Below are 17,236 nucleotides of genomic sequence, written 5' to 3' on the forward strand. Positions count from 1 at the left end.
TCAGTGGTCACGAAGTTGTTTTTTAATAGCCGGTCTGAGATCACAGAAGGCAACAAAAGTTACATTCACCAAGTTCTGCAGAGCAGCAGCAGGGGGTCTTAAACACATGCAGAACTTCGACACACTGGCATTCCTATTGTGTATATTTCCCAGAAAAAAAGGCATCGTACAGACACTCGCCATAACCCCCATGTACCTCTTCTGCCATATTTTACAACCAGTAACACGCTGCAAACGCTGATGCTACACATAGGCTAGAAAATATTCCGTCACCATCGCTTTCACCAACGAGAAAACAGTGACTAGCATTGTTGGGGGTTAGAAGCACAAAATTGAACTAGCAATAGTATTAGACACTGACTGAAGTTAAGCCGAGAACTCGCCGTCATTGTAACCTGGACACCCCTATGGCCCATCACCAAAACGGCAATTCACCAAAACGCTGAGTGCACACTGAAAGAAGCATTTCAAAGGTGTCATTGCTCTGAACAACACGCCTGAACTCACTCTGCAAAACCGCACATCTCTGAAATCACGTCAAAGCATTCTGCAACAGCTATCCCACTACACTTGACCGATGTTACTGCGACCAGGGTTCGTACAGGCTTCAAAAGCAAAAATTCAAGGGTTCTCAAGGACTTTCAAGGACCAGAAAACAAATTTTCAAGGTCCCCGGGATTATTTTATAACTTTTTCAACACAATGCAAAAGTTTTTTATTGCACAATACCTAAGCACATAGGTGCAAATTTAGATAGGCGCTAACGGGTTCGTGAATGCTCCCCCAGCTCTATTTTTTTATTTCATGGTTGGTATTTAGAGCTTTTTCCTCCTCGGTGATTTGCTCAGGTTGTTTGATTTCAAGACCTAGTTAATGTTGCCTGCATCTCCTGCTTTGTCAGCAAGAGTATCAGCTGAAATTAAATCAGTTAGTGTTGCTGCAAGGCAGGACGAACTATGTAGCACAATTTGCACATAAAAGCAGACGGAGGTGGAGTGCATGAGGCACAGCAAACATGCAATGAGTGAGCATCCACAGACTAGACGGAAGAGGCAAGATAGAAAACAGAAGCCAGCTTTCACTGGATTGTATCGTGACACGGATTGGATTGAAAAGTGCCTGCTCCCAATGTTGCCTCGTAATGATGAAAATCCATGAAACTTGTAACTTCACGCAATACACTGAAAATTGATTGTTACAATGTTTCTTTACATTTGTTAACCCCAAAAATCCACGACAAACACTTTAAATTCTTGTGAAAAGACAGGGTCATTGATTCTCCCCAGAAAAATGAGGGTTTTCAAGGACCATTTAAATATTCCAGGACTTTCCAGGCCTTGAAATTCACGCTTTTATATCTAAGGGTTTTCAAGGACCTGTGCGAAGCATGTGTGACTTAAGTTGATCCGATCAAGCTTGTAGAGACCCACCAGGGTATAAAGCTACGTTTTTTTTCTTCCTTTTTTTGGCAATTCCACTTAAAGGTAATACCCTCTCAAAACAATTTAAACCCCAGTCAATCAATGCATGCGAGCTGTTTTTCCCTCCTTCCTTCATCATGAGAACAGCTGCCACAGCTGCAAATCAGCAAGTTCCCGAACATTTCTGAGTTTACACTGAAAATTTAAAAACCAGCAAACTTCCTTTCAAGAGTTTTTGCGCTCACACACGGGGATTTGTCTGTTTTTCACACATTATACGCCATGTAAAGCATCCTTAATGCTTATCACAAGTAAATGCTAGAAAACTGTGTGGCCTAGTTACTTTATGCAGTCACAGGCCCCGACGAAAAACACTGCACTTATGTCCTTCCGTTCCCAGAGTAAGGTCATTGTTTTGGTGTTCATTACCTGACGTGATTTTTTGCCACGTCTCCTAACTTAAGCTGACCTGAGCGCTCCAAACTTGTTACCCTTGCACAAGGGGTGCAGGGCATTGCTCCACCAGTTTATTACAAAAATTAAAGCTGATTAACCGGTACCGCTCGCAAAGCCACGCTGAGCAGAATCTGAGCATTTCAGATGCGTGCTCTAAATATGCTTCCGTAATATTTCGGCTCCGTGACGCAGCCTGCAAAACATGTGCAAAACTTGTGCACGCGGGAATGCCCGCGTCCCACGCTGCACCACTCGCATACGTACGCCACGGATTCCCAAAACAACTCCGCCCTACTGTGCGCACGAGACAACAGCCACGCTTTTTCTTCCTGCTGTCTGCGTATTAAACTTTTTTTTTTCTCTCGCCTCCGTCTCGCTAAGAACGTGCAGAAGATGGGAGCGAGGAGCGCTGCACTCGGCGTGCGCATTCTAGGCCAGCCGCTCAGAAGTCGCACGCTGAGCGACGGAGCAGCGAGTCCGTGCTCGGCCGATTTGGGATGCTGGCGGAAATGGCGAGTTCACGCAGCCTCTCGGAATCAAGCACGGAGGATACGACATCGGGAAAGTGCGCCATTACGCGAGCTCGGAGTTACCGAAACCACAACTTCTCCAAGAGGGAGGGGGAGCAGGGCACGCCAATTATTCATCCAGGTTAAGGTAAAAGGCACAAAAACCTCGAAATTTCAAATTAGGGGGTTTACACGCTATGAGGCGCGCCGAATCGCAGCGCTGCGGCACCCGCCGCTTATGAGACTTTCCGGAAAAGCACCGAATGACAGAAGAGAAAAGCAGTCTTAGCGCATCACGGTGGCTAGCCACTCACTGCGTGCAGTTCGGCAATCCACAGATGACAATGAATGATACGCAAATTGAATAAACAGAAGTTGTCGCAAACAGATCAATTCCACCGCAAAAAGCGATAGCAGCAATAACAGGCACTCACGAAGGAGCCGACTCTTACGGCATACATTGATGTTTTATATCGAAGAAAACCGTAGGCTACAGTAAATTGTAGGCTACAATTTTCTTCAGGGTCTTCACCCGAGGAGTAACACGCGTTTTGATAACCCAACGCCTAAAACCCAGAGTGAATTGCCCGTTGCGAACGCAAGTCAATACAGGCAGGATACCGCAGTTGTCAAACTTCATTCGAGAAAAACTTGCCAAACAACGATTGCGAAAGGAAGAAAAAAAAAAGAAACTTATTTCGAAGTGGCAGCATAAGCGAGAAATAACTCAGGTATTTGAACAGGACTGACGTATCGCCTTGAGAAGCTCGCGCCAGAATAAAAACGCATTACTTTAGCAGACGCTTTCCCCATTTTTTTACGCGTTTTCGGTTATGAAACGCGGGATCCGCGCACAAGCCGCTGCAAACACATTTATAGTAATGAACTCACAAAGTGTTCATTCGGAGAGTACGACCTAGGAATTACAGGTTTTATGAAAGCAACAGGAGGCACTAGCTGCACCGGTGCTGTATTTAGTTTGCTGCAACCTCTGTCAAATGCTATGGCTAAACTCGCGTACCGAAAGCACGAACAACCGGACTTGAGCAGCAAATTATAACAAGCAGCGTTTATATATGCACCCACAAAAATTCAGCTCAAGTTCGCGCTGCACAAAGAGCCGGAGTGGAAACAGCGTGAATCAGTTATTGGCGATGCTAAAGAGGTGATCGGATGCGTTGGCACACTCCGCTTTCAGCGTTCGTGAAAATTTGCTCACCTTCAGGTCATTGACTATGTACTGGAACAGGCTGCCAAGCGCACTGCAGTCCTTATCGACGTGCGTCTCAACTTCCATTGCGGATGGGTCGCAGCCACTGGTACGAACACTTTTTGCGAGAAAATGCTACAGCAATCCTCCGAGCAAGAAGCGTCGCTTGGCCAATGGCGGCGTTGGTTCCACGACTCGCTGGATGGACGCTCGGTGTCCAGTGCTCGCCACTGCACCCCAGCGACCAGACATTATGGTGTTCGGTGGAATAGCAGTTTATGTTGAAACACTGCACTTTGAACTACGCGAAGTGGGCTCAACAAAACATAGCCTGCAGCCGAAGCCGAACGGCTGAACTCCAGGGAACTACACAGGGATTACCGCTGTCCGGCCTAGAGCACGATTCTGCTCAATGGCGGTGACGTTAGTCACGTGACCAAATCCATATCTTCCCATTGGTTGAAACGTGCCATAAGATGTACGGAGCGCAGCGGGCAGAAGCAAAATCAGGCAAAATGATGCGAGCGGATGGGAGGGGGAAAAAACGCTTTGGCGAGCGGGTTGGATGGGCAGATTCGCCCATGGAGAAAGAAAGAAAAAAAGCCCTCCTTTCCTCCACGGATTCGACACAGCGTTAACTTTCCGCGCATGCGCATTTCCTTTGTCAGATCCTAGGTGCTTTCTGGCAGAAACACTGGGGATGAAAAGGCTGAATTTGTAGCGAGGTAAATTTGCACTTGCCGCGTGCTATGCACAGCGAAGCTTTCGTGGGTCTCATATCGTGCCACCGGAGTCTCAAATTTCTACTGAATGTGTCACATCATTTTCTCTCTGAATAAAATTCTATCCGTTGTACTGATGGTTACACTTTTTGTTTTGCGTTAGAACCTTGACAAAAAAAAACACATCGGATGAGAACCGTTGCAACGTCGGCATACGCTTGTTGCCCTTGTTTTGTGCTTTAACTTTTACGAAGCTTTTATTTATAGAGCTTTTTTGTTAAATAACCCCATGACAGCATAGCTGAGCTTTTACACAGGCAACACTGAGAATTATTGACCCATGGTTGCCACGGTTGCATGGCTCACAAACGCACAACAAACATGCCAGTTACCATGCCCGCTTTATAAGAAACTCTATTTGACGCGTCGACTTTGTATCGCGGTGCAACGTACAATACTTTGCCCCTATTTGTTTTTACAGACTTGGAAAATGTTTAAAAATACATTTCAGAGTGGCTTTCTATCAATCCTTTACAGCATCGGAAGCAAGCCTCTTCAAATATGGGATAAAAAGGTAAGACCGCTGAGTTTAACAGGTTGGCGTTGCGTCTTTTGAAATCGAACCAGGCTTAGAGATAGCAATGCCCGCATTACATGAGCAAACATCACTATTTTCAGGTTCGAAACGGGCACATCAAAAGGATCACCGACAACGACATCCAATCTTTTGTGCTAGAGATACTAGGCACAAACGTCAGGTGAGAAATTCAACTTTGCCGTCGTAGCCAGAAAATTCTCGTTTGTTTTTGGATCTGAATCACCTTCGTCGTTATTTTCCAAAACACTAGCACGACGTTCATCACTTGCCCCGCCGATCCACGGAAGACGCTGGGCATTCGGCTTCCTTACCTCATCATGATTGTCAAGAACATGAAAAAGTACTTCACATTCGAGGTTCAGGTAAGGTTTTACATATGTGCAATTTTTTTTTTCTTTTTGGCTAAAATTTGCGAGTGTCGGGTGACTAATTCGTACTTAATTCTGGCACGTCGTCTTCAGAGCTGGACCAAGTTCTGATGACGCACCCTTGCAGGGAAGAACTTGTTTTGCGAGTTTAGCAATGTAAAACCCCGCTATATAGGACTCAAATTTATCAAGTGTTGCCGTACATTGGATTCTTTTTTTTATACATTTTAAAATTTCACTGTTGAAAAAAAAAAAAAAAAGAATAGGCATTCGAAACTTAGGGTGCCACCGAACGCCCTGTAAGTTCTAACTCTTACTGAAGAATTACAATTTACTCGCGGCTATCTGGTGTATTGTTCCTGTCAATGTACTTTATTGATCGTCTCAGATGTCTTTCTAGAACCTTCCTCTTTGCATTGATTATTGTAGCAGCTAGTACCTCTGCAGTGGCCGTATGTCTTTGAAAAGTCGTGGCAAACAAGCCTGCTGCAGTGCGTTACACACACACACACGCAACAAAAACGTGCATAAATGATGCAACCACGCCTACAAATCTGCTTTTATTTACTTGAAGAGAAATTAAGGAAGCTGCACTGAATAGACATGTGGAGTTTTGACGCCATGTTCCAAAGTAGCCCCGATAACAGAAATAAAGCCCATTTAGTGAAATTGTCAAACAGAAAAATTCCAAGATAAAACAGAATAAACAAAATGCAGTTAACGAGCAGTGCGCACAGTACAGAGCACCCCACCTCGTCTAAACTGCATCCAGTTTCGCATAGTTTAACTTTCTCATTTTTATTCAAACATGCAATATCAACTGGTTATTAATGCTTGCCCATGAGAACCTTTTATCCAAAGTGTAATAATTTTAGTAAAAACTATAAGCAAATTTGATTAAAACAAATGCTTTGTACATTAACAAGCCCAGTATTTATTGCACATTATTGTACAACCAGGCTCAAAAGTTGCGCAGCTGCTGATGGTGTAACAGTTAGGCATACTGTATACTTCGGCAGTTTTTAAAGGAGTTAATGTGCAGTCTCAGGAATGCCAGCTAACCCAGCAGATCATTTTAATAGCTATTCCTTGGCACTATTTCTTGGTATTCCTAGTTGTGTCTGTTTCAATTTATTGCACATTATTGTACAACCAGGCTCAAAAGTTGCGCAGCTGCTGATGGTGTAACAGTTAGGCATACTGTATACTTCGACAGTTTTTAAAGGAGTTAATGTGCAGTCTCAGGAATGCCAGCTAACCCAGCAGATCATTTTAATAGCTATTCCTTGGCACTATTTCTTGGTATTCCTAGTTGTGTCTGTTTCAAAGGTCTTGCATGTCAGATGCTACTGCAGGGCAGGCAGTCGAAGTGCAAAACAGCGAATTGCACCCCAGGTTTTCAGCGAATTGCCTTCAGTTCTGCTTACATGTCGATTGACTGAACACATGAAACCTTCTTGCTTATGGCCTCCTACAGTACAGTACAAGTTTCAGGCAGGGCGAATCGCTGCCTAAACCGTTGGAAATGCAGACATTTGCCACACACAACGAGAATGCGCATAGCAGCCGTTTTGCAATGTCCAGGAGAGGATGGTAGTTAAGCGCATAAACAGACCAGGTGCTTGAGGGCATCAAAGCAACATTTCAATCGGCACATGTCTAGTGTTAGGATGCAACTTTGTTTTCTGGTCTATGACTCCCTTCCCTGGTGAAATGTCATTGCGTAGCCAATATGAAATGAAGGCTGAAGTTTTGGAGTTTTTTACCCTGAAACCTAATGATTTGCCTAGTGCGTAGACCCAAAGTGCAATCGTTGTTAGCAAAATTAAAGGCCCTCCTCTCCTTCCAAGCACATAAATGACCCCTTTAGTACTTGGCTACCTGAAGGACTTCATACGATGTTTTAAAGGGACACTGCAGTGCATTAGTCATGAAGCATTATTTTTGGCTGTATTTTGTAGTCTTAACTGTGTAGTTCATTATTTTAGTATTTAGTGGTAGTTTAGAGATTTAGTTTATCTGCAATGAATGGCAGAAGAGAAAACATTGTGCGGAGCTGCTTCACCAACTACCGCAATGATGCTGGGAGGATTTGCAATGTTTCTACACTGTCCTAGTCTTCAGAAGTTTGATTTCTCCTATTTGATAGCTAATATGAACTTTTTTAAGCCTCTAATAACTTTAATAATGTCACCTAATCATTTGGAAACTTGGCCTTTGTAATGTTAGTATAGACTTGCCTGTGTGCCATCATAGTCGATGCCAGCAAATCGGTGAGGAGGATGGTGCTAGAAAACTGACACTTGTGGATGCAATGATCTTGTGAAAAATTGAATTGAATTGGCTTGAAAAATTCAGAACATGGCCCACATGCTCTAGCCTGTAATTTGGTAGGGCCCTTAAGTAATTTTCGCAACTAGAATAATTTCAGCGTCCCTTAAAAATTGAACGGAGGCACTCTGCCGCCATTGCTGAATATACTCTTTGTCCAGGCTGAGAAACACTGCAGGGCCTGAGCATTTGGTGAGCTTTAAAAGTTGTCTGCAAGTTGGCCATGATGTGTGGTAGGTCATAGGTCGACAAAGCGGGCCAAAAAAAGACAAAAATTTCTTGTCAGGTTCGGCGGGGTCTTTCATCTATCAGTGCTCTGCCACACACACACGGCTGTCACCCCATTTTTGGGTACTTCGCAGCCCTGTCCAGGCACCGGTACCAAGCAGTGCACGAGGTGTATAACCCAGCCATGTGTCGCTTTATGCCAAACAGAGTTTGCCTACCTTCGCAGTACTTACAGTTAAAGTTCTAGTTTCTGCCAATTTGTCTTTTTTTTTTAACTGAAACTGGTTCTTTTGTTACTAGCATTTGGCTGTTTCACTTTTTGTTCTGGTAATCTTTTCTGGCTGATGCCTGGATATGTCCTGAAGACCCCATGCAGAGTAGATCGATGCATGGTGTGTGCTGATTTGTTTGTTTTGCTTGGTCTTATATTTAACCTTCTACAAGTTCTCGAGCTCTTTTGATAGATGTTATAACGTAGTCGCGTGTGAGCAGTGGTCATGGCACCTGTTCTTTTTGTAAAGTCTCGTTTTTCCTTTTCCCCCAGGCTGGCTTTTTAACATGCATCGCCACCGCCAACTCTCCGAACTTTCCAACCTCTCGAGCAAAGCTCGTAATAATTTGAAAACCTGCTGTAGCCCTTTCCAAAATTCTTGGGGTGGACAATTTTGGTAGATGGATGGCAACATGCCCAGGGTTGCCACTCTAGTGTCCTGCAGTGATCCAAGTACACAACCACCGACACTGATCCTTGTCCCGCAGATCCTAGATGACAAGAATGTCCGCCGTCGTTTCCGGGCAAGCAACTTCCAGAGCACAACCCGGGTGAAGCCCTTCATCTGCACCATGCCCATGCGCTTGGACGAGGGCTGGAACCAAATTCAGTTCAACCTAGCAGACTTCACGCGTCGAGCCTATGGCACCAGCTACGTGGAGACCTTGCGGGTGCAGGTATGTCCCTTCCCATGGGTGCCCAGGGCATCGGGGTGTGAGTTATTGCTGGTATACCTTCTAAAATCAGTGTTGAAGGTGACTGCCTGTTATTTTTCTCAAAAGAGCCATTAGAAACATGCAGCTCCTACTGTACGTTACATTATTTTTTTGTAACGCATATTTTGTTGCCCTGCCCTGAGTTGAAAAAAAACCATGCAGATGTCGTTGGTCCTTGGTGCACCTGCAAATGCTCATTGCGGCATTTAATTTGTCAGCTTGTAGACACTGCAGTTTACCCTGCCACCAGAGAGCAGTTCACTGAGTGAGCATAGCAGTTATTTAGTGAATGAGCAGGACGTTACGAAATTTGCAGTGAGCCTTTTAGATCAAACTAGTAGAGTAATGTAAGCAGCAAAGCATGTGTGTTTTAACTACTTAGGTGTTTGCAAGTGTAGACAACATTTACCCTGTGTAAAAACCTTGTCATGCAATGTCTTCTGTAAAATACTAAGATAGTGCCCATGCCTAAATGGGTGCCCACTTCTCCACAGAATTCTGAAAAGTCTGTCGGCATGTTATAAATTTGATAGTTTGTTCTGATTCAGAAATATTATTTGACTTGTATTAACTTGATTGTGTTAACTCTCAGTGCATGACCTTTTTATTTGTAGCATTGGGGGATGCTAAAGGCAAATTAAGTTTTACTTCTGCACAAAGATTGAACCTTTCATAAGCTTTATCAGCATGTTTTCAGCACTGAACGGCGATTCTCTTGCTTGCATATCAGTAACTGAAGCAGAAAGTTCCCTATTGGTTTCCTTTAGATTCATTGGGACAAAGAACATAGCAGCGCTGCTTCCTAGCTGCAGTTATATATGCACCCTCCCAAATGTTGTCAGGGGTATTGTTCACACATTTATGAGTGTTCGTATGTGTCAAGTTTCCTTGTAAGCGGACCCTTGACAAACTCCACGAGTTGGTTTTCACATTTTATGACTTCACCAATTGTAGTGGTCTGTGCAATCAACACTTGTAAGTGTTCAACACTGTATAGTTTATGAAACGGCTGTCACCACTGGGTGTTGTATGTTGTCTTGAATCGCTAAACTATGATTACAAGCAGGGGCGCTAGAACAGGGGGAGTGATGGCTTCCCCTCTTTTAAAGATGGGGGAGCCCGGCGGCTCCGGGAAAGTTGGGTTTATTTGCAGACGGCAAAATCTTAAGGACCAGACTATATTCATTGGAAATCCTTGTGGCGCTGGTCGCTGATTAAATGAAGTTTTCTCTTTTATGAATGCCCCCAGTTGAAAAAATAGTGGTTTCGACGTTCCCTATTTGCAGCAGATATAGAGTTAAAAGGGATTTGTGTGAAGCATTTAACAAGCTAATCTTGCGTTTCCGATGTCTGCGGTATCAATCAAAGGATAGCTAGCATATTGGCTTCACCTTCTGTGTCGGGCTCATGATACTAGCCAGCTCCACTGACAGTATGCGACCAATATCTGTTCACGCTAACTTGGAAGCTTCGGTTCCCCAAGGGATGCTGGCACCAGTCACACAATTACTCACGCTCTAACAAACCGAAAGCAGAGATATTAGCAGTGAGGCTTATATATTACGAAATATGAACGCGTCGGTATCATGCCACTGCAGTTTTCCTATACACTGGTACTCGAGAAAATCGGAAATATCGGTACAGAACTAACACAAATGATCCGTTGTGAATACACGTACTCTGATAAATTTCGACTTCCCTAAATGTTAAACCGGAACATCACAAATGCATTACACAGACCTTCCAATTCACATTTTAACGCTTGGCATAACTTCTTTTTCAACTGATCTATGTATTTAACTCGTTTGCTTTGTAAATATTCATTATGGAAGCCTTCATTCATTATAGTAGCATGAACGTGCAAGTACGTGTAGTAGGTTCGCGGTTAGGAGGCATGTATATAAATGTGCAGGAAGCCTGTATTGCCCTTACAAATTTCTTTTTATTTTTTATATATTTATATCTACACTGCTTTTTGCATTGATAAATAAAGGCATAGAATCGTGCGTGCTACCGTTTCCTCGTGTACCGGGCATAGTCGCCATGCAGTCCCTAGCTGGCCTTTGTATGCCTCATTGATGGCATCGTTTGTCGTGCAAAACGCGCTTCAGGAAAGCCAACTTTACGCAGTGGGTTTCACAAAACGATGATGATAAGCAAAGGCACGTCAAGCGAACCAAGGGGGCAAAAGAACGCTCCTCGTGTTTGAAATTGAAACTGTGCCCCTCACATTATGAGGCTGACACTTATCCGAATGCACCATTCCAACACGGTCGAAGCAGTTTGGATTTTGGGCATTGACTTTAACTCGGGTAGTATGGGAGGAAGCTATGCGTTTTAACAGTCTTTCTCTTAAGAAGGAGGCTTTGATTTTTTAATGTGCTCTCCAGAATCTGCGATGTTGATTGAATACCTGGTTTTGTTTCATTTGATGTTATGTTGGTGGGTTGATTGTGATTACTTAGTGCCACTGTATAGCCCCTGCAGAAGTACTCAAAGAAAATATTTGACAATTTTAATATTCAGTTAATGATGATGATGATGATGGCGACGACACTGACGGTGATGTGTGGTAGCATATATTTCGCGCCACCAGGGGAGAAATAGTTCCAAAACCACTGATTACAAGACTACTTGTTCCTTGCTTGTGGTGACTTAAAAGAGTTTCTTGGGATGTCGCAAATAGATAAAGCTTACGTGTGAGTAATGTTGTGGGTTGGTCCTGTGCGGTTTGGCATCCTTGTGCATTTGATCCCCATTACTCAAACCCTAGCAAACAGCTCAGGCGTGTCATTTTAATGAGAAAATTTATTAACCAAGGTCAACTTAACGAATGTTGGCTTTACCACCTTCCATGCCTGATTGTGCAGTGCGCAACACCCTTGTCTATAGCACTGAGTTCAACTTTAACTGGTTACCTCTCAAAACTGCAGGCTCAAACTTTCCACAAAAAATGTTGAGGTCAATATATATGGTCAAGATTTCAGAATGACACAGTAGTTTTCTTCAAATGCTTTTTGGTCGAGGCAAGATAAGGCTATAAGTATGAAACCGGTGTTATAGACAAGGGTGTTGCCCTCTGTACATGTTGCAATGGTTAGCCAGGGGTGCACACATGGTCGACTCCACCTGCTCATGACTTGATGTTTCAAAGCAAAGCTTCTGTGCCTCACTGATGGCGTCCGGCACATGGCAAAATGCACTACAGGGAAGCCAACTTTGTACAAATGCCTCAAGAAAAAAACCCGTCTCGTAATCGTAATCGAACCTGGGTCCCTCACATTATGAAGCTGACACCTATCCGAATGCGCCATTCCAACACGGTCGAAGCAGTTTGGATTTTGGGCATTGACTTTGATTCGGGTTGTGTGGCAGAAAGCTTCGTGTCTTAACTGTCTTTCTTGAGAAAGGGGCTTTGATTTTTCAGCGAGGAAAGTGACTGCTAAGGAGACTTGAATCACTTTTTTGCGGCATGTGCTGCAGCAAAAATGGTATGCTTTCAAGGTAGACAGCAGCTAACTTTTTGTGTGCAGTAAACCACAAACATCTTAAAAAATTGACCACATCTTTCCGCGGGGGGAAACCATGGGGTGATGCGACGTATCTGGGCGGTGCTTGTAACGGTTGCACCGACCATCGCGGTAGCAGACCTGTTAGTCTCCATTCAAATCATCGGATGTCATCGGAGCGGCGGCGGTGGAGTGATTGAGCGGAGCGGCGCAGTTATCGTGTTTATATGTACCGCGCGTTAACGGTAAGGGGAATGAGAGAGAGTAGCGCATGCGCATGTGTTAACTGGGCGCTAACGCGCGCTGAAGCACAGCTGGCATGGCAAGGGGAGCGAGCGCTAACGCAAGATGGCGCTGCGGTGAGAGCGGCGTTACCTTGCAGCTGGTGTGGCGAGGAGAATGGGGGAGAGGCATGCGGATGGACACCGGATGCATGCATGGAGGGACAAGGCAAGTTAAAGAGATGCGTCGCATCTAATATCAAGAAAAAAAAGCAAGAGAGCTCATAAAAATTTATTTTAAATATGCGTCATCACTGACTAGCTGCAAAAGGTACGGGGAGAAGACACACACAAAAAAAAAGAAGGAACGGCCCTGGAAAAGGGCGAGAACTTTTACTTAGGCAAGAAAAAAAGCCAAAGGAGACCTGTATAACTATTGTGTATGAAGCATTGCTTTAGAGTGGTTGAGTGTGCACAAAAATAAGTCACTAAGTTGGACACACAAATGCTGCATGAGGTTCATTTCACATGTGGCTTTTCATGCGATGGCCCCTGTTGAAAGTGCCTGTCTGTTTCTGTCCTTTTCAGATTCATGCGAATTGCCGAATTCGACGAGTGTACTTTGCAGACCGCCTCTATTCTGAAGATGAGCTTCCTGCAGAGTTCAAGCTGTACCTGCCAGTTCAGGCTAGGGGAAAAGTCTGAAGTCTCGCAACATGCGCACAAGCACCACCATGTTTTTTTGTACAGTTCTACATTGCGCGTTATTTTTTTTTTTCTCAGTTTTCTCCAGTCATTTATTTAATGTTGCAGCCTTTTTGGTTAAGTCTGCATTCGCACAATGAACGTCTGGGTATTTTTTGCTTTACAACTGTTGCTGCATGAATAAATAAGTATGGACTGAGAGAGTGGCTGTTCACATCATATTGCAGCATCAGGGGCGAGTGTGCCCAAACAGATTTGGGAGCAGTTTTGTAGAGCAGCGAAATTTTGATTTTGGAGCACAAGAACTTTAATTCGGAGCAGTTCACGACATTTTCACAGTTCATGGAGCTGTTCACGACTCTTAGGACGACATATCATCTTAAGAGTTAAAAAAATTTAATTTGTAGCAACTTTGGGGGAGAAGTACCCTTTTGAATCAGTTTGGAATACACATAACACTGAATTTAACCTTTAGAGAAATTGTTTTTAGCAGAGTATCACACGGTACAAACTGCACTACCTTCTCGCAAACTTCATCAGTTGTATAGAGATTGTATGCATGGACAAATTAAAATGCGATAAAAATTTTTTAAATTGAAAAATACTGCAATCAGAAGTGAACTGCACTACCTTCTTGCAAACTTCTTCAATTGTATAGAGGTCGTATGCATAGACAAAGTGAAATGCCATAAAAAAAATTTTAATTGAAAAACACCTCAATTGTAAGTGTTTTATTACCAATTGAATGCTGAAATTATTTTTGCAATCCTTGACTGCATTGTATGGAGTGTAAAGCTATGGCAAAAGTTGCACAAAGTGAGGCGGCAGTCGTTGCACCATTTCAATTTGCGAAGCACACATTCACCCCTATCGTAATCGAGTAATGGGGCTATGTTTGGTTACCTCGCTTTTGGCATTAAATTTCACTTCACATACATCAATTATTAGGTACTACTCGTTTAACCCGATTACGTCGCTGCAATGCAGCGTGCACCAGAAGCTAATTCTGAAGCCTTGATTGTCAGATTCCTGAGGTTCGAGAGCTCGCTGTCGAACACAGCAATAACCGAACGTTTTGTAACACTGCAAAGAGTCCAAAGGTTCCCGTCACGAACCCCGATTGTAGACACACGCACCACATTCCACACTCGAGTACGAGCCACAGCAAAGTCATTGGCACCACGATGTTTTCAATGGCCTCCTACTTTCGAGCCATGCATTTTCCTGCAATCTGGCTCACGTTCTCAGCATTATTCCCGTGTTAGTGCACTCTTCAGTACCACAGCAGATAAAATGACTAAACGAGAATCCAACTGACCGCGTAAGCTAAAGCAGAGAAAATATCGGCGAAGTGCACTGAGCGCTTCAACTATGATTTTGCCATGATTTTGTTGCCATAGCAATGCCCAGTTTGCTAGACCTTTCTTTTCCTGTCGTTTGTGCGCTTGCAAGTAAGCGACGATAATAGCAGTGACCAGAAGGCACAAAGCGAGGGTTCAGCTGACCTAGCAATACCATTCATCCCGTCCTCGGAAAAAACCACAACTTGGGCTGCTTCGAAGGCCATATTGTCAACTCGGCCTTTTGCACCCACTGAAACTGACATGAGCGTCTAAATCCTTGCTCTCAGGCTGTTTTGGAGCAGCATGGCGCAGGAAAACGAAAATGTTTAAAAACTGCGAATATATGCAGCTGTCTCACCCCTGCTCTATCACTGTGGAAGCAGACGTGCAAGTTGAACTGAAAACAACACACGGTAATGTGCTAATGGCTGGTTTTTAAAGAGTACCCTACACTAATATACCATAGCATTAAAAGAACATAGGTGGACTGTGAAAGGTTATAGTGACGAAACTGGTGCAGTCACTTTGATGCTTTTATTTTCGTTTGCAGCTTTTCAGTCTTGCCCTCTAAAGTATCAAAGCCTCCTAGTGCTTTCTTCAGGCATGTTGCAGTTGCAGACTGGAATGCGTTCTGATGCAACTGTACGTCAATACTTTAAAGAGACTATGAATACGGCACGAAACTGCACTTCACTCAGTAGATGCAACCTTTCATAGCTACCTAGTCTTGTTTGAAGGGAAATCATGCTGCCATCGCTGAGTAGCTTCCAATTTCAAATTCCCACTTCCTGCACCACAATACGACGCAATTGCGGCCACAGCCAAACTTGAGCAGTTTGTGTGCCGATTCCGTGCCAGATGGCATGGTGCAGCAGGAACTGCAAATGTCGCCCATCGCCGACTGAACCGGGTGAAAGCTCACCAGGCACTTCACCTGCAAAACTTCGTGCCCACGTGTTCCGTTCTTCTTTCAGAGGATGAAACTCTCACTTGGGTAACCATTCGGCTGTAGTTTTATACCAACCCTGGCCCTACCTACCAGTACCTCAGATAGCACATCTGCCAGAGCTTGGTAATGTTCAAGAGGGAGGGAAATGTCCTCATCACCATAGTAATTGTGGCATTGCTATAAGAGCCAGGCAAACATTGCATTAAGCCTCCAGGTGTTTATGATGAGTGTTTGGTTTCGAATGAATTTTTGTAATGATTAGTTACTATACCACTAGAACATTGAGCTATAATTGTTTCAGCGACACTTGTGCAGTTTTTCAAGCTCACTTAATTTTCTGTTGCTTTCACTGGCAACAGCCTACCATGCACTTATCCTTTTGACATTGCCATCTATTTATAACCGTCTAGCCGAGTTAAGCGCAGTTTGCATGAAAATTAGCATGTTTGGTCCGACATGCAATCTTTTGAATGCAGGGAAGTTGTCTTCATGGTGTCCCGCAACCATCATGATTTGTCCACAATGTGATAACTAAGAGGCACGATTTTTCAACTCAACTCAAGCTGTGGAGACATGCTATGTGTGTATGCGAGCACTGAAATAATAAAATGTTTGGATAATGTTTAACTTGGGACAAATTTTGAATTAAAATTCCTGCACCTCCATTTGCTTCTCTGCAATGTATATTGAAGCACTACAGCTTGTGCTTCGAGTCTTGTTTGGCTAGATAATTGCGATACTTTGATAAATGCTGCACTGCTCTGCAAAGCCTTTGCAGGTTAAGTGTGGTGGATATAAAACAAAACCAAGTACCCATCACACTGTGTCCAGCAAGACGCACGCTACTGCGAAACAGCGTGTTTGACCAACGACCGGTGTTGCGCTTCCTTTTAATGCTGCGAATATATCCCACGGTCAAACAAAAACGCCTCGTGGCATTGTCATAGGCGCTGTTTGAAGCAGCTGTGTTTTCCTGGCCCCCTGCATCATAAAGTCTTCAGGCCTCTGTCATTAAAGTATCATCTCAGCTTCAGCTTGTCCGTGATTGTCATATCCAAGATGGCCTAGGGATTACCTTGTTCAACGTGTCCACACTGGGTTGAGACCAGATCGGTCTTTTGCAGGTTGTTACAGTCGTGACCGGACTTCCTTGGAGAAGCTGAAGGCCCTTGGCCCAATGCAAGCAAAGGGTTGGATGTGTTTCGTAATACATGCTTATTTGCACGAGATGCCATTACTCTAGTCCTCACCATGCTTCATGAACACCATAACTGCTGAATTCCTGCAGCCTATTGGCAACATTTTGGGTTTCTGTCATAAAACAAGGTGCCTTCCTGTTTTTCCCAGCTTCAAGCAAATGGCACAGTGAACACTGTCACTGCCATAAAATTAGCAGGTTGATCGGCTGCATCAGTCCCGTTAGCATCCAGTGGAAGAAAGAAGTAGGTCCAATCCATTAGACTTTTCCCATAAGTTTCACGATCCAGCAGGTGGCGCACATCAGCGGGAATTGCAAAATATGCTGCTGTCCATGCAAACCTGGACCCACGCTAGGACAGATACCACAAGCCAGGTTTAAATGTTTATGAAACAGGCCAGCTCTCTGACCTTTCTCTAATATCCTGATAAAAATGCATACTTAAACAAATCATAAAAAGTGTCTGCTTGGTCCTATTAAC

The 17,236-nt window shown here is 43.9% G+C and overlaps 2 protein-coding genes across 4 annotated transcripts in view; one reads left to right on the forward strand and one right to left on the reverse strand.

Moving 5' to 3' along the window:
• Positions 1–4,018, reverse strand: part of LOC144147020 (uncharacterized) — an 85,864-nt gene extending 81,846 nt beyond the window's left edge. The window contains exon 1 of one of the 3 annotated variants that reach the window (XM_077679056.1): positions 3,606–4,018. In XM_077679056.1, the coding sequence (XP_077535182.1) occupies positions 3,606–3,683 (78 nt within the window). In that variant the 5' untranslated portion in view covers positions 3,684–4,018. The remainder of the gene's footprint in view (positions 1–3,605) is intronic. The other 2 variants (XM_077679040.1, XM_077679048.1) reach the window with 2 other exon arrangements.
• A 630-nt stretch (positions 4,019–4,648) lies between these two features.
• On the forward strand, positions 4,649–13,466 carry Bug22 (cilia- and flagella-associated protein 20). The gene is made up of 5 exons (XM_077679090.1): positions 4,649–4,892; positions 4,997–5,076; positions 5,167–5,278; positions 8,603–8,791; positions 13,149–13,466. The coding sequence occupies exons 1-5, from the start codon at positions 4,659–4,661 to the stop codon at positions 13,263–13,265; spliced, it is 732 nt and encodes a 243-aa protein (XP_077535216.1). The 5' UTR covers positions 4,649–4,658; the 3' UTR covers positions 13,266–13,466.
• The last annotated feature ends 3,770 nt before the right edge of the window (positions 13,467–17,236 follow it).

The sequence above is a fragment of the Haemaphysalis longicornis genome, unplaced genomic scaffold (assembly GCF_048455015.1).
Source record: "Haemaphysalis longicornis isolate Haplotype H1 unplaced genomic scaffold, Haemaphysalis longicornis Haplotype H1 scaffold_1, whole genome shotgun sequence".
Classification (NCBI taxonomy): Eukaryota; Metazoa; Arthropoda; class Arachnida; order Ixodida; family Ixodidae; genus Haemaphysalis; species Haemaphysalis longicornis.

Bases quoted from the DNA above. Each gene is read 5' to 3' on its own strand.
- Bug22 (XM_077679090.1), top strand. From the start codon at position 4,659: ATGGTTGCCACGGTTGCATGGCTCACAAACGCACAACAAACATGCCAG. The intron at 5,279-8,602 runs GTAAGGTTTTAC...CTTGTCCCGCAG, and splicing joins ACTTCACATTCGAGGTTCAG to ATCCTAGATGACAAGAATGT. The intron at 8,792-13,148 runs GTATGTCCCTTC...TGTCCTTTTCAG, and splicing joins TGGAGACCTTGCGGGTGCAG to ATTCATGCGAATTGCCGAAT.